General features: G+C 38.1%; 2 protein-coding genes across 3 annotated transcripts in view; one reads left to right on the forward strand and one right to left on the reverse strand.

Annotated features, from left to right (window-relative positions):
* LOC143292523 (N(6)-adenosine-methyltransferase non-catalytic subunit METTL14-like) overlaps positions 1–12,302 on the forward strand; it is a 12,758-nt gene extending 456 nt beyond the window's left edge. The window contains exons 2-11 of the mRNA XM_076602885.1: positions 509–609; positions 2,431–2,512; positions 3,365–3,427; positions 4,070–4,157; positions 4,854–4,944; positions 7,314–7,452; positions 7,838–7,930; positions 10,117–10,230; positions 10,729–10,989; positions 11,362–12,302. Coding sequence (XP_076459000.1) covers positions 509–609; positions 2,431–2,512; positions 3,365–3,427; positions 4,070–4,157; positions 4,854–4,944; positions 7,314–7,452; positions 7,838–7,930; positions 10,117–10,230; positions 10,729–10,989; positions 11,362–11,595 — 1,266 coding nt within the window. The 3' untranslated portion in view covers positions 11,596–12,302. The remainder of the gene's footprint in view (positions 1–508; positions 610–2,430; positions 2,513–3,364; positions 3,428–4,069; positions 4,158–4,853; positions 4,945–7,313; positions 7,453–7,837; positions 7,931–10,116; positions 10,231–10,728; positions 10,990–11,361) is intronic.
* Positions 12,303–14,623: 2,321 nt separating this feature from the next.
* The window catches only part of LOC143292522 (cytochrome b-c1 complex subunit 2, mitochondrial-like), a 15,984-nt gene continuing 5,607 nt past the window's right edge, over positions 14,624–25,000 (reverse strand). The window contains exons 6-14 of one of the 2 annotated variants that reach the window (XM_076602883.1): position 25,000; positions 24,264–24,512; positions 23,165–23,228; positions 22,354–22,380; positions 19,364–19,502; positions 18,769–18,849; positions 18,068–18,144; positions 15,496–15,649; positions 14,624–15,113 (exon numbers count right to left, since the gene is read on the reverse strand). The exon at position 25,000 is cut by the window's right edge and continues 124 nt beyond it. In XM_076602883.1, coding sequence (XP_076458998.1) covers positions 15,024–15,113; positions 15,496–15,649; positions 18,068–18,144; positions 18,769–18,849; positions 19,364–19,502; positions 22,354–22,380; positions 23,165–23,228; positions 24,264–24,512; position 25,000 — 882 coding nt within the window. In that variant the 3' untranslated portion in view covers positions 14,624–15,023. The remainder of the gene's footprint in view (positions 15,114–15,495; positions 15,650–18,067; positions 18,145–18,768; positions 18,850–19,363; positions 19,503–22,353; positions 22,381–23,164; positions 23,229–24,263; positions 24,513–24,999) is intronic. The other variant, XM_076602884.1, reaches the window with a different exon arrangement.

The raw sequence follows: 25,000 nt of genomic DNA on the forward strand, positions 1-25,000 counted from the left end.
GTGTTACATGAAACTGATTCAAGTCAGAGCTTCAGGTTTATCTGATCTTTCATCAGAACTGCCAAACCAAACCATGGCCATTGAAACACACATTGGTATTACAAATGCTGTTTCAGTATTTGCCAGGTGACAGAAAGGATATATTTGCAGTGTTGCTGAAAACCATAAAGGTTGAAGTAAAATGGGTAGATGTTACAATGACATTAAAAGGAAAAGAAATACACACCCCTTCCCTCCCCTCCTGCCCCACTCCCTCTTTATACACATAGTGACACACAGTCATCTTATCTCGCTCAGTTCAATAAACTAGCTGTAGTGAACAGATGTTCTTAAAAAAAATTACACACACACACACACACACACACATTTTAACAAGTTTTAGGTGGTGTTATAGATAATCAGACTTTAAGCAGTCTTATTTTAATCATGACCTAATTTTGATTTCTGAATGTTGTGCTTGCATATTATCCAATTAAAAATGAAGAGTCATTCTGTGTGTACTGAACAGCTGCAGATAGATTCATCCACTTCCCTGAAAAAAGCACTGAATGTGAACACAGGTTCTGGAACATCTGCTGATGAATCCTCACTTGAAGCAGGGAATAAAAGGTGAGTTGGTCATTTCTTAGTAATTTTAAAAAAAAAATTTAATGTTTAGTTTGCTTTTCAAAGAATCCTGTGTGATATGATAAATGTTTAATCATTTTTTGCAGGATGCTCAACTTTTTTTTAATGAAGTTAAACTTTTGCATTGTTCACTGACAGTTTTTAACATTGTTCAATTACAATTCATATTATATCAAGTTGATGTATGTTGGGTGGTGGGAAGGGTGGGTAAGTGGGAGAATGTCATAGTTTTCCCAATCTTTTTTTTTTTGTGAATCAAAATCTCAGCCAGTCATAAAAGAGTGGAGTGTTAGCCTAGTGGAGACGCATCTGCCAGGAGGCAAGACAATGTGAGCACACTAGTTTGAATCCCACACTTGTGAATATTTTCTCCCCCTCCACTAGACCTTGAGTGGTGGTCTGGATGTTAGTCATTCAGATGACACCTTAAATCAAGGCCTTGTATGCAGCATGCACTTAGTGTATGTAAAAAAAAAATATATTCATGGCAACAAAAGGTTTGTCCCTGGCAAAATTCTGTAGAAAAATCTGTTTTGATAGGAAAACAAATACACATGCAGGCAGATAAAAGGATAAAAAATCATTTGAAAAATAAGAAAACAACCAGAAAAACGGGTGGTGCTCTCACTGCAGCAACATGCTCTCCATGGGTAAAGCAGCCCAGATTCCACACAAAGAAATCTGTTGTAACAAAAACAGTAATTATTTGCATTTGTATTTCTCTTCTTTATTTTTGGTCACAACAGATAAGTTCCTCTTTCAATGCAATATAAAAATTAAACTACAACAAAAGAAATTTGGGAAGTAGCTCATAATTAATATACTCATAGACATCTGTCTATCAAAACCTTCTAGAGATGGTCCATTATTTTATGATCCATCATTTAAAAAAATCACTTGACATTTTTTAGTATTTGAAATTGATTTTGTAATTTGAATGGTAATTATACCAGTCTAATTGTAGTTTTTCAGTGGTTAACTTAAAGGTCATCATCATCAAACACAAAATGCTACTGTCTTGGTGCATGTGAGTATTGTAGTGAACAACTGGTGTAGTAAAAGCTCCAAATAATTGCCTTATTTTTTTTTCATCATGATTATGAAATCTATTCTTCAGTAATAATTGTCTTTGTAATATATACCTATCTGCCTACCTACCTACCTACCTACCTACCTACTTGCACAAACACACACACACACACACACACACACACACACACACACACACACACACACACACATATATATATATATATATATATATATATATATATATATATATATGTATGTATACAGGTATGTATGTATGTTTATCAACACCATCAAAACAAAGACCTGCTTTCTACTTGTTTTATCTTATTTGATTAAATCAATGTGTAGCATGATTATGAAATGACTTAATAAAATCTACATGTGTGAACTGAAATAGCAATTTTAGTAATGCCAGTGTGTGTAATGGCCACGTTTGGTTTTGCAGTTTTGATAAAACATTGTTTTATGTTGAGGAGTGAATGTGTGAGAGTGCATCGACTTAGATAAAAAGAATATACATCTTGGAAGGTGATTAGTTAAAATTAAAGTAAAGCATGTATCATTTCTTCATTTTTGTATATGTTCTACCTCTAATATAACTCATTACTGCTGTCACTTTTACGACCATTTTTATCTCAACTTTGCCGTGTTTATTTGGCCATTCATGTTATATGATATCTGGTATTCCTTGTCACATGATGCAAATTCATGTACACACACTGTTTGAATGATTTTTTTAATATCAACAAAAAATGCATTTGATTATTTCAGTGAGGAAGATCCTTCAAAGCTGTTTGCCCCCATAAAAGATGAAGCACCTTCAGCAAAAGAGGATGACAAAAAAGAAAAAGAGGTATTTACATGCTCTTTAAGAACATTTGAATTTTAAAGGAAATATTAAGAGAATTTTAGCATCAAGAAATGAGTTCACGAGATCATGTATTTTCAGGCATGCTTACATGTAAGATATAAGTTGATATAGTCAGTATGATTTTTCTTAAAATCTTGCAAACACTTTGGCTACATCTGAAGGGTGTGGTCTGCATTGTTTAGTAGTGGCCTTCAGGCTCTGTCTAACAATCCAGTGTATAGTTCCTGTTGGTGTTCACACCATAGATAACACAATACATGTAGCTGAACTGATTACACAATAGCTAATCAGTCCAATTCTAGAGCAGATATATATACCATTGGAAAGTTGGTGGGGCCAGATGGGCTATAACGTGAGCATTTGCAATCCAGAAAAAATTATAGGTCATGTACATTGGATGGTGGTTTAGTACTGGCCAATGATTATTGACTTGACAGTGAGGAAATAAATGGTATTAAGTGATTGAAATATTTGTTGTGTAATAGGATATATCATATGTGTTATATATTTATTACCTCACTGCAATATTTTGATCCTGCATCCCACACATTCACCATAGATTTCTGTCTGTCTGTCTGCTTTTCATTCTACCCTCCCACCATCTCCATGTCTCTCTCTCTCTCAGTCTTTCTCTTCCTTCATGTCTTCCTCTTTCCTTTGTCAATAGAAGAGCAGTCTGTGATTGTGTGTGTGTTTGAGTGTGTGTGTGTGTGTGTGTGTGTGTGTGTGTGTGTGTGTGTGTGTGTGTGATTCATGAAAACATACACATTAGTATTATTTGGTAGTAAAGTGAATTGTGATGAACTTTTTCTTCACTTTGTTATGATTGTGCAGGAAGACAAGGAAGATGAAGACGACAAAGATGAGGTGTACACAGATTCAAGTGCATTTCTAAAAGTAAGTTTTCCTGTTCAGATCATACTTAAATTATGGTCGATTATCATACATTTCTAGATAAAATGCGTGAGAATGTTTACTTTGTATGTAACATGAGCAGAAACTGTTGCCAGTTTTTTAAAGCAAAGCTATCAGTTGAATAATAGCAAAGATTGAAAATAGTCTTGTTTGTTATTTTGATCACCTGGACCCTGCAACAGCAAATGCTTGTGTAGAGCAGCTTTATTAATCCAAGTGGCCAGACATGCAAAAGTACAGTAGATATAATATTCAGAACTGATATATTTATTTATTCAGTACTGCAGACAAAAAGACAAAACAGACTGAAACTGATTTTGGTGAATTATTGGCCAGTTATGGAGTTGTTGGTCTATACAGGCACATATTTAATTCATTGTTAACTTACAGTTACCACCAGCCATTGCAATGAAAAAGACAGAAAATGGGGTAAATTGATTGTTCTCCATAATGTTCTTTTGGTGACAACATTTTCTATAGCAGAAGTCCTGTAAATGAATTTAAAAAAATTCAAATTTCTGTAGTATGTGTTATCTATCACTCTGTCTCTCTCTCTCACCCCACCACCTCCTACGATATGAATTGTGATAGCATTAGCTTTACTCTACTCCGCATTATGTGCAGGGAACCCAGAGTGCAAACCCTCACAATGACTACTGCCAGCACTTTGTGGATGCTGGGGAGAGGCCTCAGAACTTCATCAGAGATGGAGGTCAGTCACCACTTGTTGGCATCCTTTAACTTACATATAAATTAATTATTTTGGAAGTCATCAGGTGCATACATATTCTTTATATCTGTGCAGATACCATTTTGGTTTGACTTACCCCAAGGATGTAAATTTAACTTACATTTGGAACATTTTTGATTGACATGCCACATGAATCAATTTTACTTAGGAGAATTTACAGGCGTAGCTTCTTCTTTTTTTTCTTTTTTCCGATGACAGAAGCCAAATACATGGTCTTATTTAAGCTATTACTTCATGATGTAGCTGTAACTGATAGGATAGAAGAGGTGATTTTTTGTGTGTTTTTTTATATTCAATTTATTGTTTATATTTGGCACCCCTTCTGTACAACAGCTGGAAGAAGGGGGCGGGGGTGGAGGGGTAAATCTCCAATTGTGGCTCTTTCTGATATCTGGAGATGCATTTTGCAGATTATGCAGTGCGTTTGAATGGCTGGCATTTGGTTCTTTTTTCCTTGAAATGTTTCATGTAACAGTCATGTGTATATGTGCAGGGTTAGCCAACAAGGGGGCGGGGGTGGAGGGGTAAATCTCCAATTGTGGCTCTTTCTGATATCTGGAGATGCATTTTGCAGATTATGCAGTGCGTTTGAATGGCTGGCATTTGGTTCTTTTTTCCTTGAAATGTTTCATGTAACAGTCATGTGTATATGTGCAGGGTTAGCCAACAGGTTTGAAGAGTATCCTAAACAGCGTGAACTGATCCGACTCAAAGATGACTTGATCAATACCACCAATGTGCCTCCCATGTAAGTAGTGTGAAGGTAAACACAAATTACACTTTGCTTTTTTTTTGTTTGTTTGTTTTGGGTTTTTTTACTCGTGTGTAAACAAAGTGAGCCAGTGTATCTGCCCTATTTTGGCTGTCCGTGTGTCTGTCCATGTGTATGCGTAGGTGTATGTCCTGCGGCCATTGTAAACTTTAAAACAAAAAAACATTTCTTCACTGAAAAAACTTTGTTGACATCACATTTAATTACACATACTTAACCGTGACCCAACTAGTGCAGACTCCGGCAGGGGTCTGACATTCCTGTCCTGTGCAAACTATCCGCCCATGCGGAGCAGACGAAACTACGGCCGATAACCTCCCGGAAGTAGGTAACCTCCCCTTTCGCCCTCTTTTTCCGGCAGCCATCATGACTCCTGTACCTGTGCTCTTCATACGGCTAAGTTTTTTTCGTATTTTCTATCTGTCTGTCGATTCTCTGGCGTTCTTGTTTGTGGTCAAATTATGTCTCCAACCAGGTCACATAATTATGTAGCTCGATTGGGGAATCGTGCTAAAATTAAGGCGCGATCGCAATCGATTCGCTGACACTCTGGGCCCTCTACTCCTGGCCCTCTAAACAACGCCACTTCCTCCGCTCCCTCCGGTCGACCCCAGACCTCCGCCACCTCCTCTGGTGACTTCTAGAGGTTTGTACCTTCAGCAAAAATTTTCCCCATGGAAACCCTCTTCCATTTGGGAATTCCATCACTGAATGAGACTCAGTGACCTGTGGGCACATGAAATGCACTTCCACAGCCTGATCCAACCCAGCCATTGACTGCCGACAACTTTTTGCAGGTTACTCCAACAGGCCACACTCAGGCAGAGAAGCCACCAAGCCTTCCGTATGCCCCTTCGTGATGGTACCTACCTGGGCAATTACACAACCCTGTCCCAGAGACACCAGGGACATCAAGTCTTTTGTTGCCAAATGTCTGCCATCCTATGCATAGGCAACATACCAGTGCTGTCATTTTTTGACAACGTCAAAAAAGGGGGGGGGGGCCAGGGGGGGGGGGAGTGCTCATCGCCTGTCAGCTCGCATGGAGGAGCTCCACAGATCTGGCTGTCATGCCTGAGGCAGGCCCAACACGGTGTCCTACCTCTGTCTCGTGCCACAGTTTCCTTCAAACACAAAAACCACTTCCACTATCGGCCCACATCCATTGTGGAATCATCAGATCAAACCACATGCGCACCTCCTTGCATTGACGCTCATCCGCGCTCATCTGCTCAGCTGTGGTCCACAGACCTCCCCCACAAAACAGCTGTGGACCTCTGTCTTCTTTACCCGCACTAATGTCCTTAGGCGACACAGTACACTCTACTTTCGTCAAATTCTACTTGAGGGACACCTATCGCCTAAGGGATAATGGCTCATCGACTTCTACCAGAGAGATGTCGCACGCCTGCGGGTTGATGGCGCAAGAGCCATCGCTTCTGTGGTAGCTGCACAACAGACCATCACAGCTCACAGACAGTAGAACAGGCGAGCCCTCCACCTTGTCGCGCTATTCTGCACTAGTTGGGTCACGGTTAAGTATGTGTAATTAAAAGGAAATTTTCTATCTAAAATTACGTTTAAATAACATACTTACCGTGACCCAGATTTAAGACCCTCCCGTCCTCCCCGCTTCCTGTTCTTCCTGCTTGCTGCGCTGGTGATGGCATATTGCCGTCAAAAGAGGGCGATAACCAGCGGGACAAAGGGGAGGTTACCTACTTCCGGGAGGTTATCGGCCGTAGTTTCGTCTGCTCCGCATGGGCGGATAGTTTGCACAGGACAGGAATGTCAGACACCTGCCGGAGTCTGCACTAGTTGGGTCACGGTAAGTATGTTATTTAAACGTAATTTTAGATAGAAAATTTCCTTTTTGGTTGGTCTGTTTTGTGTGTGTGTGTGTGTGCTGTAGGGGTGTCCTTTCTTCTTCTGCTTTTGTTTATTTCACAGTATCTTTAAAGTCAGAAGGAATCACACATGAATATGGAGGCTTGACTCTGTTGGTTTTTTCTTCTTTTTTTTTTTCATTGGAAAAGAAAAGTTTTTATCCTAAAGGAAGTTTCTTTCTTTGCACACTAAATGAATTCTTTATTTTATTTCATGTTTCTTCCTTCCTTTCTGAATTTCCATCATCTTTCATCCTGTTTGTAGTCTATTTCATTTGTGAACAAATTTGAAAAAAAAACCCAGTCATTGCTATGTTTTATATGTCACTTGGCAAATGAGTATTTGTTTCTTGTATTTGCAGTATTCATGGCAAATGAGTATTTGTTTCTTGTATTTGCAGTATTTACATATGAATACACAAATAAATTTGCACCTTATTGAACTGTATTCTTCAACAGGTACCTCAATTGTGACCTTGAAACATATGACCTTCGTGACTTGAGAAGCAAATTTGATGTCATTCTGTTGGAGCCACCTTTAGAGGAATACCAGAGAACGCAGGGAGCTGTCTTCAATAAATATTGGGACTGGGACGAGGTAATTGTATAACTCTTCACTTCAAAACGAATGTGCACTCAGTTTTTAGTTATTGAAATTTGCAGTGAAAAATAAAATATAAAAAACCTTCGGGCCTCCCTCAACCCTTTAGATATAAAGGCCAAATAAAGTGATACTGACTTGAAGATTTAAACTGTATCGTAGTTGTTATTTATTGAAGTTATAATCTAATCCACATGTAATATGTATGCCCGGGATTATCATTGATTTTGACGTGTAATATCCTGTTGTGTTTGAGATTCCAAATCTGTCAGCATCTGTCTGCCTGTTGTTTTTCTTGTGTGTTTAAAAAAAAAAATCCTATACACATGTATTGTGTCTCATGTTTTGGGTTTTATTGTAAAAATCCGAACACTGTGTACAGATAGAACAACTGGACATACCAGCGGTTGCTGCTCAACGGTCGTTCTTGTGGATATGGTGTGGCAATGCGGAAGGCTTGGAGAGAGGGCGTCAGGTCAGTGTGTGTTGTCAGCATCTGTGGCTGTGAAGTGGAGAAGGGTTAAGTTTGTTGTTGTTCAGTCTATAGATATGCCAGTTTTTTGGGGTTTTTTGTTGTTGTTGTTTTTTTCTTTGGGGGGAGGGGGGGTATTTGTGTGTTTCTGTTTGTTTGTTTATTCCTGTTTTAGTTAAGTGCGGTCATTCAGCTTGATCTGTTTAAGACAGTTGACATGGATGTTTTACCTGTTTTCTCTCTTAGACCTCTAATTTGTTCTTGCTCTACATCTGTCACTTTTTGTGTGTGCATATTTTGTTTGTGTGTGTTTGCATCCACATTGTGCCCATGCACAGATGTATGTGTTTGTTGTCAAATTGATTTCAAGATGTGCTCTGTATCTTAATTCATTTTAATGTGTTAATTTGAAAAGATTTGAAAAGGTTTCCAAAGATTAGTCATTCAGCATAAGATTGTTAAATTCATAAACTGAACCAGATCAATATTGATTTGTGAGCAACTGAAGCTGTTAAAAAAAAAAAGAAAAAAAAGAAAGAAAAAAAAGTGCCAGTTTCAGGGATGTGAGAGGGACTGAATCGAAAAAGCTGTGGCCAGGGCAGGAGGATGTGGGGGAGGGAGATGAGGAGGGGGGGGGGGTGCTGTGAAAGCCCCTGGCATGATGGAAAGGTGACACCTCACTAGGGGATCTTGGAAGCAAAGCCCCACCCCTCACCTCCACCTGAAACCTACAAAAAATGCTTACAAACCGCAGTAATAGAGCAGGAATCACCAATTTTTCAATGTTCTACAGGGGCCAATATTAACCTCTTTTTTTTCCTCTTTTTTTTTTAATGGCACATAAAATAAAATAAAAAGAAAGAACAGTGTTTCCTATAACCAAGCCAAAAATCTGGTATAAAACAAAAAATATTTTCCATTTGTAATGGAGGTGAATCTTTGGTACTTGGGGTATAGATTCCAGATCAAAATAACATAAACCAGTTGCAGCTATCAAGTGTATCAGGGAACAAGTCATCAGCTGACATAATTTCAGCACACACACAAATAAAACACTGCCACATGTTGCAGTTTTTGTTGCATAAAGGGACAAATGGCCTCAGTGGCTAGACAGGTGCAGAGATTGTGCATGTGTGTGCATGCCATGCATCTTGTGTCAGTATCTTTATGTCAGTGTATGGTGGGGGTGTCTATATACAGTTTTACCACTCTGTGTGTGTGTGTGTGTGTGTGTGTTCCCAGTTAAAACTAGGTTTAGTGTGAGAAATATATATTGGCACATCAGGCCATGGGAACATCGCTACACTCTGAAGGACAGGAGTGAATAATTTATTGTTTGTTGTTTCTGATTTAAAATACATTTGTTTGTTTGTTGTTTATAATTCTTTTGTTTGTGTGTTGTTTATAATTCAAAGCATGCTAGATTTCATCAAAACAAATCAGAACCAACTCTCAGGCGGATCTAAATAGTGCATAATTTTTGGCACAAGAGTTGTTTCCAACAATACAGAGTAGATTAGAAATGGGGTCTTTTAATTACACATACTTAACTGTGACCCACCGGTGCAGACTCTGGTAGGGGTCTGGATTCCTGTCCTGACCAAACTACTAGTCCTCTATGCGGAGAAATTGAAAGAAGCTGCGGCAAATAGCCTCCCTTGGTAGTTACCTGCACTGTATTACCGGAAGCAGTGTCCTCTTTTCTGGCAGCCATCTTGGATTTCCTGACCTGTCCTACATTTGCAGCCAAGTTGTGCATAGGACTTATTTGTTTGTTTTTTGCTTCTTTTTTGTTTTGTTTTGTTGTTGTCAGATTTTGTAGTCAAATACATCAGCAACAGCTGTTGTTAGCTACATCATACCAAAGTTTCGCCCCCTTTTCCCTCACCAATTTTCTTGCCAAATTTGCACAGATCTCCGGACTGGCCTCTGGGGCTTTTCAGCAGCAAAGACACCCATCTGACTGAGCTTTATTTTTTTTTTTAATGAAATGGAAAAGTGCATTTACTCATTTTCGTGTAGCTTTCCCTGCTGTTTATTGTATTAAGTTGATTGGTTTGGTTTATGTATTCAAGAATTACCAGTACTAAGCATTCATGCAGCATGTTGTATTTAAATGTCATTTCAAAGCAGTACCTTTGTTCAAGGAGTACTTGAACAGTTATCTGGGATCTGTGCTTTGCTTCCAGTGTCTGAAGCGCTGGGGTTTCCGGAGATGTGAAGATATCTGCTGGATAAAGACTAACATTGAATCCCAAAAGAACAGAAGTCTGGAGCCAAATGCTGTATTCATCAGAACAAAGGTATGCCCTGGTACTGCATGGTATGGAAGATTTTGTAAAGTGGCTGTTTGTCCATCCATACCCTCCATCTCCACAGCTTGTCCACTCATACTAATGTCATAAGAAAAAAATCTGTGCGAGTACATTCCAAATGTACTATTGCCACAAAAAATGAAAACTTCTGACATTTTTCTCTATGTATGTTCCAACTCTTAATTGCAGGATTGAGGAAAATCTGACATGATATTATTTACAACACGTTGACTGCAGATGTAATTGTTTCCTTAATAACCATGTACAATTGCATTTGTTAAGAATTTATCATTGAACGGACTTGCTGAAAGGCAATGATTTTCTCCTGAACTGTTTTCTGGCAGCAGAGGGATCCTCAGTGGTTGCATCTCAAATTGATTAACTGTGTACTAACAAGTCTCATTATGGGAATAGTTTGATAATTTTATTCTTTGTACTAACACCCACACAAACATTTATTTCAAAGAAACTGCCTGTATTTCACAGGAACACTGTCTCATGGGCATCAAAGGCACTGTCAAACGTAGCACAGATGGTGACTTCATCCATGCCAATGTGGACATTGACCTCATCATTGAAGATGAACCAGAGTTTGGTAGCAAGGAAAAGCCTGTGGAGATCTTTCACATCATCGAGCACTTCTGCTTAGGGAGACGTCGCCTCCACCTGTTTGGAAGGGACTCTACCATTCGGCCCGGTTGGCTAACCCTAGGGTCAGGTCTCACATCCAGTAACTTCGACCCCGAGGTATGTGAACAGATCTGTATTCGTGTAGCGAATCATATAAGAACGTGCTATTTGCGAGTGCAATGCTTCCTGTGGTATGCTTGTCTGTTTGTGCTTTTGTGTGTTTCCTTGTCTGTTCATGCTTTTCCCTTGTAAATTTACACACTCAATACAAGTTGTACTCAATTTAAGCATGTGTGCTTCTCATCTGTGCTGTTTTGGAATGTGGAAGTGTGCATGCAAATAAATGTCAAAAGGAGGATTCACAAGACATGCGTAACACATACTTTATTTTGTATGATCTACTCTTGTTGGTGCTTCACATGATGATCAAATGTATACACAGATTTGTTGTGTTTTAATGATTCTGAAAACTCAGAAACTTTGTTCCAGGTGTATGCAAATTTCTTCCAAAAAGCAGAGGACATGGTGACAGGCTGCACTGAGGATATTGAGCGATTGCGACCCAAATCGCCCACACCCAAGAACAAAGGCCCCAATGCAGGAGATGGGAGGGGTCGGGGAAGGGGCAGGGGAGGGCTGAGGGGGGGACCACGAGGGGGACACATGCAGTCAGGCATGGCAGGACCAAGGTATGGGCCAGGCAGAGGTTTCAACAAGAGATGAAAGAGTGAGCTGCTGTTACCATCAACACATATGTAATCTGTGAGATTTTGAGGAAGAGACATTGCAGCTGTCACATTTCAGCCAAGATGTAGCTTGCAAATGGTTTTTACTTCAATGAAACACTGTCTAGTTTAAATTAATTGATAGCACTTATCAAGTTTTGTAATTAAACATGAGGTAAATGAGTTTATAGTACTATCAGTTTCATAGTGAAACATAAGGTGAATATGTTCAATGCATTTACTGGTAACTTCAGTCTAAAAGTATGCAGAAAATTTTTATTTATTGAAACAAATAAATGTTCAAATTGTTTATTTACTTTAATAAATATTATCAACAGTTAATATGTTACAGGGAAAACATATCTTGATTATTAAACATGTGTTGTTTTTAAATCACAGCATAGCACTTTCCATGGCTGATACTGAAGCAGAAAGATGAATATACTGATATTTAAAAGCCTGTTTGGCAGTTAATCACTTGCAAACTCTATATGTTTACAAGTTGATCACTTCCATCACTTGCAAACTCTAAATGTTTACAAGTTGATCACTTGCAAACTCTAAATGTTTACAAGTTGATCACCTCTGCTATATGAATCAGTTTCCTTGTTGCATTTCAGTAATATCAATGCAGTGCATGTAGTCTGCCATTATTGTAATACACATAGAGTAATCATTTTGCAAGTATATCTGGTGTGGAAGACAGACATTTTGTTTCTTTGTCCGCTGGTGTGAATGTGTCTATGCAGGGAGATGTGCAGACTGTTAGTCAAGGGAAGCTGCCAAAAAATGAATGGACGAAGTATGGAAGGCGCTGATCTAAAAATGATTTGTGCCCTTTTTTATGTAGTGCTAATAAATAATGGCAAGGTGTGGCAGACAGTGTCTTCAGAAAACTATGTACATAAAGTTTTAGCCCATGATTGTACATACTGAGACACCCTTACATAAAGCTGCTTTTGTGGTCAAACTTAACTCACTCTGGACGAATAATTTTCTCCCTTGTTTTTCCCTGCAGACGACCCATTTGTTAGGGTTAGGAAAAAAATCACAAAATATACAAAACACAAAGTAACTGAATGAAACTCGCTGTACTTGACCCACTGACCCCTCTCCTCACGTCGTGTGTACAACCACCACCCTCCCTCTCTTCACTGCTCTCAGAAGCTGAGTCACTGTCAGTACCTTCTTGCTGGAAGCTTTCTTCACTGCAGATACTTTATTCAACGTCTTCATCCTCGTCGATGACAAAACCTTCAGTTTGAAGCATTTCAATCACTTCAGCAGCAGTAAAAAGCCGCTGTCATGATCTGGTTCACTATTTCCACTTGTATCGCCTGCGATGCCATTTTCAATACGTATGCAGATAAGCTTGTCATGTGGGGTACCAAGCTCAATGGCTTGCCAGCGAGTGTATAGTTATGGACCTAACGAAGAAACTTTCCATTTGACCCTTGACACGTTCTTTATGCCTGGTGTAGCTGCAATTTTTATGCTACCCCATGTCGAAACCGCTATAGCGTTCCGTCGTCCAGAATGCTCTCTTACGTCAGAAACGCTAAAGCGTTCCATTGTCCGGAGTGAGTTAAGATCCATAACAACAGGGGCCAGATATCCTGGAGTGTGAATTTTGAATCATAGAAAATTCCTGATGAAATTACAGATTCAGAACGCAGATAATTTGCCAAAAAAATCATGTCTGAAAAAATGAGGTACATGATAAAATGGAGACCTACCAATGTTTATGTGGATTAAAAAGAATTGTCATGAAAAAGGATCACAAATTAAGTGTTTAGTGTCACAAATATACATTCTTAAAGGCAGTAATAATAGGTTTCCAGTTACTGAAAACACGAGGGGGGAAGAAATGTAGCTGCTGCATTTGTTGACACACACTATTAACCCCTAGGCTGCCTGCATGACGAGATAACTCGTCATGGCAAGCATGTATGCTTCGCTGCCACAATGACGAGATAACTCGTCATCAAAATATTCCGACTTTTCCCTGGTTTACATTCACTTCATTGACAAAAATAGTGGTAGCTTTAGCCGGGGGAATCTCTCTAGATTCTATTCATAGCTAGAAACCCCATCTATGTCATGAAGCAGTCCTTTATTTGAACGTTTTGGTTGGGTCACTGTCCAAGTGTTTGCCCGACTTCTCTCCTTGCTCACTCAACAAGATGTCGGACTGACACCGTGCTCAAGACATGCGATCTTGACGAACTAAATCAACCAAGATTTCTTTCTTTAGCTGATGCTCAGAAAGAATTGAAGCATAAATTCGAGGGAGAAGATAGTGATGAACATTTATAGGACGATCTGATAGAAAATAAAGGGAGCAATCAAGAGAGTGGCCAAGATGCGACTGTCAGTGAGTGATGCCGGCTGTACAGATGTTAGCAGTCGACAGAACATGACCGTGTGAGAGGGGTGAGGAGGAGGGGGGTGGAGACTGAGGGGGCGTGGCCTCACATCCATCTTATCACTTGGAGAAGTCACAATGTATTGTGTATCTATCTCTTTTAAAAAAATATATATATATTGTGGTTGTTCTAGTATGATTTTGTGTTTGCAGACATCCGTTTGTCCAGAAAATATGATGTTTTTGTGCAAATTACCTGACTAATGTTTGTAATGAACAAGTTGAAAATGTGACAAAAAACAAAACACTGATTTCAAAACAACAGCATGTCACTAAAAAATATATAAAATGGGGAAACAGCATGTGTTTTGTATTCTTTATTCATTTACCTTTCAGAAAATATATACTTTTATGGGTCTTTCTCCAATAACAAAGAGCACAGAATTTTTGGAAAATTTATACCCGTTTTTTTGTGAAAAAATCCTGGCAAATAGATTTCAATTAAATTTTATTTTCCTGGCAGCGAAAGGGTTAACATCACTGGTTGGGGGAAAATTTTTTTTTTTTTTTAAATACTTATGGGCATACAAAAATGTGACTGGATTGATCTTGTCACATCTCACACGCTGTCCATTCTTCAAAACTCACTTCATGCTTAAAAACCAAGTCTAAATTGTTTATTTGAACAAAACCTGGTAAAATTTACCAGTACAATTTGTTCCACACTTAATTAAACACTACACAGTTCCTCTGAAGGAAACTAAACAAATCAACATATAGCACATTTCCACCATCAAAGTCTTTTTCCCTCATGGTCACATGCATTCATTCATGAAGTCAATAATAATGATCACATGACTTCCTTAGAAAGGAGAATCTCTTAAAATTTCCTAACGCAAAACACTTAGGTTATGTTTCTTGACACTCTTCTCTAAACACAGCCATCTCTGCTGTTCCAAAATCATAGCTTGTGTATCTGGTCCAGTCCAATTTTTCTTACCACAGTTCTGATACAGAAAACGGCTATCTAAAAAGCAGATGATGCCTATCTAACCACAGTGTTACTGCATAAGACTGTCGAGGTATGGTGTGCGTGACAGGTTGCCACAAGCGGCCATGCTGGGCTTGCCGTTGACCAGTTTCTTGGCCACCTGAAACAACACCAACAACAATATATATATAATTCTGGGGCAATCTTGATTTAGTTCATGCTTGTTTCACAGCTGAAAATGGTATGAGAACTTTAATCACGTTTCAAATGGCCTTACATGATAAATTTTAAATTCTGATCTCAGTTCAAACTTGGACTTTAGTTTGAGGAATCAGCGTAATTAGGCATACTAACTAAGAAGACAATAAAATGGCACAAACAGAGAAAGACACACACACTGAATTTTATTACACTTAAAGAGTTGTATATACAGAGTTATAAAGCGGATTGTTCCAATGACTGGACAAAAACAACTATCACCACCCAAACTTTGACTGTATGCATATGGTAAAAAAATAACTGGAATAACTTGAAGCACTCACGCCGGTGACATCAGAGGATGTGATACAGTCCACCATGCTGAGGAGATCAGCAGTGCTCAGGATCTCCTCACTGCCCAGGGCCTGTTCAGCCAGGTCACACAGCACCGCGTCTCCCCCCTCTCTGTACATGCTGATCTGGGCCTTAAGCTGATTCCTGATAATCACACAAATGTCTCTTGGTAAATCACCCGATTCCTGATAATCACATAAACGTCTCTTGGTAATTCAGCCGTTTCTTGAAAATCACACAAACGTCTCTTGGTAATTCAGCATTTCCTGATAATCACACAAACATAAGCATCTCATATCAGTTCAACTGTTTCCTGACAATCACATAAGCCTTTCATGGCAGCTACAGTGAAATCTGCCACAGTGGCATCACTGTGCCATGAGGTGTTATTAGTAAATGGCATAAAAAGAGGGGTATGAATGCACATGTAAGCATCAACAAGCTACACACATTTATAAACACATCCTACAAAGGAACAAACATTGCATAAAAGCACAATTATTCAATAATGCATTCTATTTCATTTTCTCTTTGCCCTGAGGTCTAGATACAAAAAAGCCCATGTATGCATATTCCACTTCCCTCGATGAAAAAAAAAGTTCTTTATTCGTTTGTTCCCTGTGTTATTACAGGTAAACAACACCCTCCTATTATTCTTATCTGATAAATAGTTTCTGCCTGGTTCTCATTTATGTTTTCTTCTGTTTTTTTCACATCAATTTAGTCATGCAACTTTAATGAAACTATACCCAAGCCTTCATACACAGTCCAAGTTTCATAAATATACATATGAGAAGAAAAGATGATCATCCAATATAATAGTTCTTTTGGAATAAAAGAAAAAAGATTTTAAAAAAAGAAAGAAAAAAAAAGCATCCACTGCAAAACATCTGAACTAGCAGCCCCCACCCCCACCCCCCAAACAAGCTCTTCTTTTCCTGAGATGTAGAAGTGGTAGACCAATATCCATGTTATGACATTAATCACCCACTTTTGTCTCATCTGTTTGCAGTTGTTGACATTTTTTTTTTATTGGAGGGAGGGTGGGGGGTGGGGGGGGCTGCTCTATCATCTGCACCATTTCAGTGGCATTACTCCCATGTCGCTCATTTAGATTCCCCCATACAGTTGACATAATTGTTGCTACTGCTACATAATAACTGGTTTTATTGACTCACTTGTGTAAACAAAGTGAGTCTATGTTTTAACCCGGTGTTTGGTTGTCTGTGACTGTGTGTCTGTGGTAAACTTCAACACTGCCATTTTCTCTGCAAATACTTTGTCAGTTGACACCAAATTTGTCATGAAAATAGGAAAAATTCAGTTCTTTCCAGTCATCTTGTTTAAAACAATACTTCACCTTTGGGATGGGCACAAAAAAATAAAAAAGAAGCCAAATTATATGCAAACTGAATTTACTGTTATATTTTTTTAATTCTCTAAACTTGGCACTTTCATCTGATGTTCTGACACAACAACAAGAGCAGTCATTTTTATCATTTTTTGTTCAAACAGGAACTTCTTTTGCTAAACATGGAAGTTATATTTATTCTGCATGTCTTTGGTGCAGATAGTAAAGAAGGGAAATTAATCTGTAATCGATTTATTGCCCTTAAAAAAAGCATGTTTAAATATTAAATTTTAGAACGTCAGTTAAGAAGCAACAATAGTGTAATGGGTAAGACAGTTTCTTCTCACCCGAAAATGCAGGGTTCAAATCTGCTGTCAGGACTTTTTTTTTTTTTTTAACCCGAAGCTTTATAATAACAAATACAGAACACATTTTAACAATTAGATTTTTTTTAAAGTGTATTACAAATGAGTCTTGAAGGCTTTGCCTCTCTTGTTATCATTAATATTATTATTTTCACTATCATTTCTATTAATGCTATTACAAGTGTCGCAGTTATTGAAATCATCACAACTACTACTATCACTGCTATTGTCAACATTGATTGATTGAATGACTGATCAAGCAGTTAGATAATTAATCCTTTTTTTCTTTTATTTTCTTTGTTCTTTTTTTTTCTTTTAATGCTCATTGGATGTTGTTTGTTCATACTGTTTTCTGTATAGTGTATACATGTCTTTGCAAAATTAAAAAGAAGTTAAAAAAAAGAAAAGGAAAAAAGATGATGACCCATTTAATGTTCAGCTACATGATGTTGATGTGCAAAATCCCCACTTTGTAACGCCGGGTTTTCCCACTATTATGCCCAGTTACATTTCTTCATTTCTCTTCACTCAAGGCACTCCTTTAAAGACAGAATATCATTTCTTTCCAACCCAAGCTTTGGAATTCCTTCCTTACAGACATTTTCTTGTCTGAACTAAGGATTTTTAGTAATTCTGCTTGTCTATGGGATGATCAGATCTCTACAAGAGCATGACAACACTGTTTGTAAATTAGCTCACTGACATGCAGAAGTGTAAATAAAGTCTTTCAGAATTTTTATCAAAGACTGACTCTCAGACCAATCCCTAGACTGAGCTGGCTTACAAAAGAACAATCAAGACAGTTCACATTCACATCTTCAGTCTGATTCCAAAGGGGATACTAACTTGGCCCTTTCCACATCCTTGTCCTCCAAACCAGTCTTCGTTACGGCAGCAAACTGGTTGAAGGCAGCACGAAGAACCTGCAGATATTCACTGATCTCATTAATTTAAGCACACACAAGCACACACACACACACACACACTCCAAACACTAAATTCAGAAATACTGAAATTTGATACACAAATTCAGAAAGCAAAATTACTTCCCACTCTGTTTAACTGTCCACTCATTTCCATTCCTTACTATCATCTACCTTCTTCTGCATTCAAAAGACAATAAGAACAATTTCTTCCAGACTTTTATCATAATCAAAATAAACCACCAAGGAAACCATGGTAATATTAGTGACACTGCTACTAACAATTCTGGCAACTGTTCAAGTCCACAATCATGAACTGTTTAAAGACAATGTGATTTACACAAATCACTATTGCCACAATAAGAAAATGTGCATGAAGGCTCACATAATTATTTCAAAAATCTGTGTGTGTATGGACATGAGAGACAGGACAGAGACACAGCCAGCTCTGACAAAAAAGAAAGAAAAAAAGAGCCCTCTTTATGACTCCAAGAATATACTAAAACCATGTAACACTTTTTTTCTTTTCTTTTTTTCCCCTAGTACACAGTGTACTGAGTATTCTACTAGCTGTTTTACCACAAAGAAACTGTTATCGCTGATAAAAAGCAACGACAAACCAACCTTCTCAATTTCTCTGGCCTGTGCGATGGCGTAGAATCCAAACAGACCACCATCAGTGTAGTTGGCATTGAGACAGGACACCTGTAATATACACAGTGAATGTCTGAACTCAGGACACTTGCATGAAGAACTGCATGCTTAAAGTCACATAGACGAATTGAGGTATTCTGAACAAGGGACAGTATGGAATTTGAGAAATCTGAAATGCTGCAGCACTAACAACAGAAGTCTCATTGATGCAGTACATCTGTAATCAAAATTTTCTGAGACACTGGAAGAAAAAAAGAAGAGCCCAGCAATAAAAACTAGCGCCATTAACGATATGCCTTTTTCTAGAAAAGGCACAGATGCTGCCTTATGAAATCTATTTTGTCTTTGTCCATCTTTATTCAACTCTTCAAAACGTATAAGAAAGTCAAAGAAAATACCACATCAGGCCCACATTCAAAACAAGTGGACAATACTGAAAGCCTTTACATCATTTTTTTTTTTTTTTAATTATTAAAAAAAAAAAAACAATTCAAAACCAGTGAAAATAGCAAAGGCAAGATTTGGAAGCCAGTTGGGACAGAAGCAGCAGATGACCACCACTCACAGCAAATGGATGTGTAGTGGCCTTGGAGGCGGCCTGGCTGAGGCGAGAGGTGGTACTGCCGGAGCTATACTTGATGTACGGTCCCATGCCCATCACATTCTGCAGCACCGCAGCATACAACAGGTCCTTGCCAGCAAGACTGAAACCAGTCAGTCATCAAATCAACTTCTTATGTCCTGTCAATTTCAAATATGTTAGAAAAGATCCCCTTCAAGAGCAAACAAAACATACATGGTTGATTCTTCCTATGCCTGTTCTTCAATTAAAAAGAAAGATACAGTTATATAACAACATAAAAAATAAAAAGACATAAAAATATACATAAAAAAATTTCCCCTCAATTATGACTAAGTACCCATAAACTAATGACCAGGGTTTATGAAGATACATCTGCAATACTGCCGTCTAAAATGAGGACCATGTCCACTGTCAATATCAATAAAATCTATAATTGAGTTACATCTGTGTTCAAACTTTATATGGATTGATAGCGACAGCTACAAAACTATCAATGGCAATGTTTTAAGTTTGGGTGTTTTTGTTTTTTTTCTCCTTCTTTTTGGTTGTTTATTATTGCTGTGTTTTTTTTGGAGGGTGTGGGGAGCAGGGGGCATTATTTCTGTTTGGGAAATAATTACTACTATAAATCATGGCTGTTTTTGTATTCATCTGTAATATGGTTCGGTAGTTTTCAAACTGACAATTCTTGTTCACACTTTTTTAGATTCTTTCCTTATATACAGCCCCAAACCTTTCAATTACATATCACCCACCACTTGTCTGCCAAAACCATGTCTATAACACACATAAGGATTTCCTTATATATATATATATATATTCAATTTGCTTTGCTCAAACAACATAAACCAACATAATTTCCTTTATACAATAATGAAAAACTATGAATGATGGCATAAGCACTCATTACAAGCCCTAAGATTAAAAAGTAACCAGTAACAATTTAGTTAGGCTGAATTCCTTGCCTGCTTTGATAATACTCAACTCGGCCTGCTGAGGAGACCCAGAGAAAAAATCTAAGCAGACCCAGAAATAAAGAACTATTACGATGAAAAATTCATGTTGATAATTGCTAGAAGAAGAAAACAAAAAGGGAGAAGAAGTTAACATCCATGTCAAAGTATATATATGCAATAAAAACACAAACTATCAAGATCTGTGATACAAAACAAATGGAAATGAACTGGGAACTGCACTAACCATTATAAAATGACAAGTTCATTTTGAGTCAGAATACATCATTCTACATCATACTTCAGTACAAAGGATTCAAAACATGACAATGCCTAGAGGGTGAAGACTGAAAATATTTTCCCATCTCTTAAGTCAGAAGTATCCACCATAAAAAATTAGTTTGAAACTTGACTGTGCAAATGACACAGAAATGCACACCATGAAAAAGAAGAGTTTACAGAGCTAAGGACGTACAAATTAGCCTGCATCCAGATAAAGCTGAACAAGGCAATTTATCTGCTGCATGCACACCACTGTCACCACACTATAACATTTGCTTTAGAATATAATGTTGAGCACTTAGGCTTAGAAAACAATACAGCAATGTTCATCCAAGGGAATGCTGGGACACACACACAAACACACACAAAAACTTTATAATAAAAAAAGGAGGGGGGGGGATAAAAAGAAGATGAGCCACAAAATCCAGGACTTGGAAAATGCTCAAGATCAGCCACACTTTTACAACTTTTTTGGATATCAATGAACTGCTGTCACACTGCTAATGAACAGAGACAACAACAGAGGCAGGGATCATACTGAACACTGAGTCACAATTTAACAAGTTACTAGTAGTTAATAATGTGCTGTAATCTAATGAGTTAATCAAATATCTATCAACAGACTCAAATCTATATAAACCATGGAAGCACATGGATTTATATACTGAAAGAAGGCATCAGGTCTCGATCTTTTCAATGCACAGGCATGAAGCAGAAGCATCAGATGTATGCCAGATATCATGAATGGGATATAAGGGCAGCACACAAATACTTTACAAGAAAGAACAACTTCCAGAGAAGTTTCTCACACTAGCCCTAAAATATGAATCATACTGTGCCCATGCACACACATTCCCTCTCTCCCTCTCCCTTACTCAACAGGTAATTAAAAAAATATTTCCATGATTTACAAACTGTATTCTCTCTCTGAGTAAACAGAAGTTGGTCAAAACAAGTCAATGAAGCAGAAGGAATGAACAAGCTATTGCTTTTAAAGATATTTATGTTTCACCTCACAAGTTTTTCATTCCTACTTCTTTCTCAAATTGTTCTTTGCCCTGAATTAAACCAAGCCTTTGTGCCATGTTGAAAGGATGCAAGACTATGACTTTCCACAAACAAAACCATACAGTGATGCGAAAGTCATTAACTACTTTATAAACAATGCAATTCAAAACAAATCAGCAAAGAGCTCTTTTGACGAGACACTGAAACTTCAACCAACAGTCACTGAAATCTGAAAGAAATTATCAAGCCAGCAAAATGATTTTACACATGACAAGTTGTATGAATTTTCCATGACATGACTTGCTTTCAGAATACTCAACATCAATACAGTCCTAACAAAAATGTCCACACTATTTTGAGAAAGACCGTACATTTTACTGCTCAGAATGGTTATATCTCGTTTTCAAACGGAAAGATCAATAACTTCAAAATGTACTATGCAACTGACATGAAAACATCTATGAAACACATAAAAATCATACTGCTCATTGAAAACTGAATTTTTACTCTTAGAGATCACTTGATCAAACAAATGAAGAAAAAAAAGAAAAGAAAAAAAAACCATGCGGCAAAAATAAAAACATCCATTGAAACACCACTATTTCAAAGATGACAGGAAATCAACCCATTTACACCACATTCAAACACAGACACAGAAGACAGCTCTGACACCGAGAATGAGTCAAGTGATGCATAGCAATAAAAGTTTTTAAAAGGACAGAGACATACCGGCCTTTCTTTCCAAATGCCCCAGTGCTTTAGAATAAGAAAGAAAAAAAATTCAGAAGAGGATTTATTGGATCTTAATGCAATGAATACTAAACTGCAGCTAGTGAACACCCACCCATACCCACAGACACAAGAGTTCACTGATTTTATACTGATAAACAACAAACATTAATAAACATTGGAGAGACAGAACCATTGCAGACGTTTCAACCCTTCAATGTATCAGGTGTCCAAAACGGAATATATGAAAAGTTGTATTAGCCTTCAAACCACCACATCTAACTTGAATTTAACATTACCACCATTTCATGAATAGTAAGATCAGGAACTAGATTTCTTGTGACAGCTGGAACGTCACTGAAGAAGATGTCACTATCATTCAAATCCACACCCTTTTCATGACAAGAAGTAATTAGCTATGTGTGTCTTGCTTCCTGATTCACCAATGATGACTGACAAAACCTCAAACAAGGATGTTATTTAAACTGCTGCTCTTTCCAAACAAAAATATTTTCGGTTTCTGCTTAACTTAATGTTGCTTTGTTGATTAATTTGTGGACAGACATACACACATTCATAGACACATAACAGACTTTTCCAATTCAGACATGCACAATGGTTCAACCCAAATCCATTTTGGTACAAAAGGAGAGTCGAGGAATTGTACACAAACATTAAGTCCAAAACATTCTGAGAAAGGTTGCAACAGATAAGCAGCTATAATATAGGAACTATGCCTTTTACATAAAATGATAACACAGACTAACTATATAGCAATAAATAACAAAACCTTGGAGAATAAACAACTAACCTGGGACCTTCAACAGCCACAGCAGCATAGGTGAAATCTCCGCCCATTTCCATGCGAATCTCATCTGAAACCAGCCAATCACATGTCCACTACATATTCATGGCGCAACTGTGTGGAAAGTTGGTCGTTCAACATTGCAATTTCAAGTAAAAAGTATTACAGAAAAGTTTACTCAACCCAGTATCTTTTCATATGAAAACAGTGTCTTGTTCACCTAGATTAAACTGAATCTAAAGCTTAGTCCACTGCACTAGCCAAGGCCATCTATTTTTCCTTGCAGATAACTCCTCCGTCCATTCACACTCCAAAAAAAAAAACCCATCTTTCCCTTCCCTGCACCCCCCCATTCCACCTCATTGCCTCTGCTGAAACAGGCACATGCTGAAGGCATATAATCTGATGCAGCTAAAAAGATAAACAATAAACCAAATCAATGAAGCTTTTTCTTTTTCTTTTCATAAGAAACTATGCCCCTGATTAATATAACAGTGGAGTGATGGCCTAGAAGTAACGTGTCCGCCTAGGAAGCGAGAGAATCTGAGCGTGCTGGTTCGAATCACGGCTCAGCCGCCGATATTTTCTCCCCCTCCACTGGACCTTCAGTGGTGGTCTGGGCGCTAGTCATTTGGATGAGATGATAAACCGAGGTCCCGTGTGCAGCATGCACTTAGCACACGTAAAAGAACCCACGGCAACAAAAGGGTTGTTCCTGGCAAAATTCTGAAGAAAAATCCACTTCGATAGGAAAAAAACAAATAAAACTGCACGCAGGAAAAAATACAAAAAAAATGGGTGGTGCTGTAGTATAGCGACGTGCTCTCTCTGGGGAGAGCAGCCCGAATTTCACACAGAGAAATCTGTTGTGATAAAAAGAAATATAAATACAAAATACAAAATAATCACTTACTTGATTCACCTTCAATTCTACAGAAAAGAAAACACACACAAACACACACACACACACACACAAAAGGCAAAAAGTCAACATGCCTCAAGAATCCTTAACTGCAACGGAAAAAAAGCAGGACAGAAGAGAAATGTCAGCAGATCAGTAACACACACAGGACACAAAAAGAGTGGGGGTGGAGACCAATCATACCTCCAGAGTACTTGGCCTTGTTATTGACAGCGCCAGCAGAGGTGAAAGGAGTGATCTGCTTGGCCTGGGCCACCAGGTGCTCATGGTCCACTCCCACCCCGACGAGCGCTAGGCGACCAGCAGAGAAGTAGGTCTTCATGTAGTGCAGCAGCTGCTCACTGGTGTACTTGCCCACCATGAACTCAGGAGCATACAGAGAGCGACCCAGCGTGTCTCTGAAGGCAGCCTTGTGCAGCATGTCAAACAACTCTGTGAAGAAAAGTACATATGTCATATATGTGGTGGTTAGTTGACATGCTTGGTCTTTTGGTTTCAATATTTTTCTTTCAATGTACTTTTTTTTTCAGTTTGCAAATCGGAACGATAGAACATAATAAGACACAGTTACTGTTAATTTTTTGTTTCCATCGCACCAGCTCATAGAAGAAGCAACCATGCTTGTATGTATATCATATATATGGTAGCTCCCAAACCAGTCATATGTGGTGTTTCTTATCTTATCTTGGCAACATGTGAGTCAGGCAACAGAACATGCTACTGTTAATGCACACATTTTTCAAAACATTTCAAGATAATTTTCCACCTGCAAAACCCTGGTTTGGTAGTATTCTTTCAAATCAGACCAGTAATTAAGAATCAGAGTTTCTGATGCTATATGAACTTAGATGTTCATTCCACACACACACACACATGCACACACACACACAAACACACACAAAAGAACAGAGTGACTTACG

The sequence above is a fragment of the Babylonia areolata genome, chromosome 18 (genome assembly GCF_041734735.1).
Source record: "Babylonia areolata isolate BAREFJ2019XMU chromosome 18, ASM4173473v1, whole genome shotgun sequence".
Taxonomy (NCBI): Eukaryota; Metazoa; Mollusca; class Gastropoda; order Neogastropoda; family Buccinidae; genus Babylonia; species Babylonia areolata.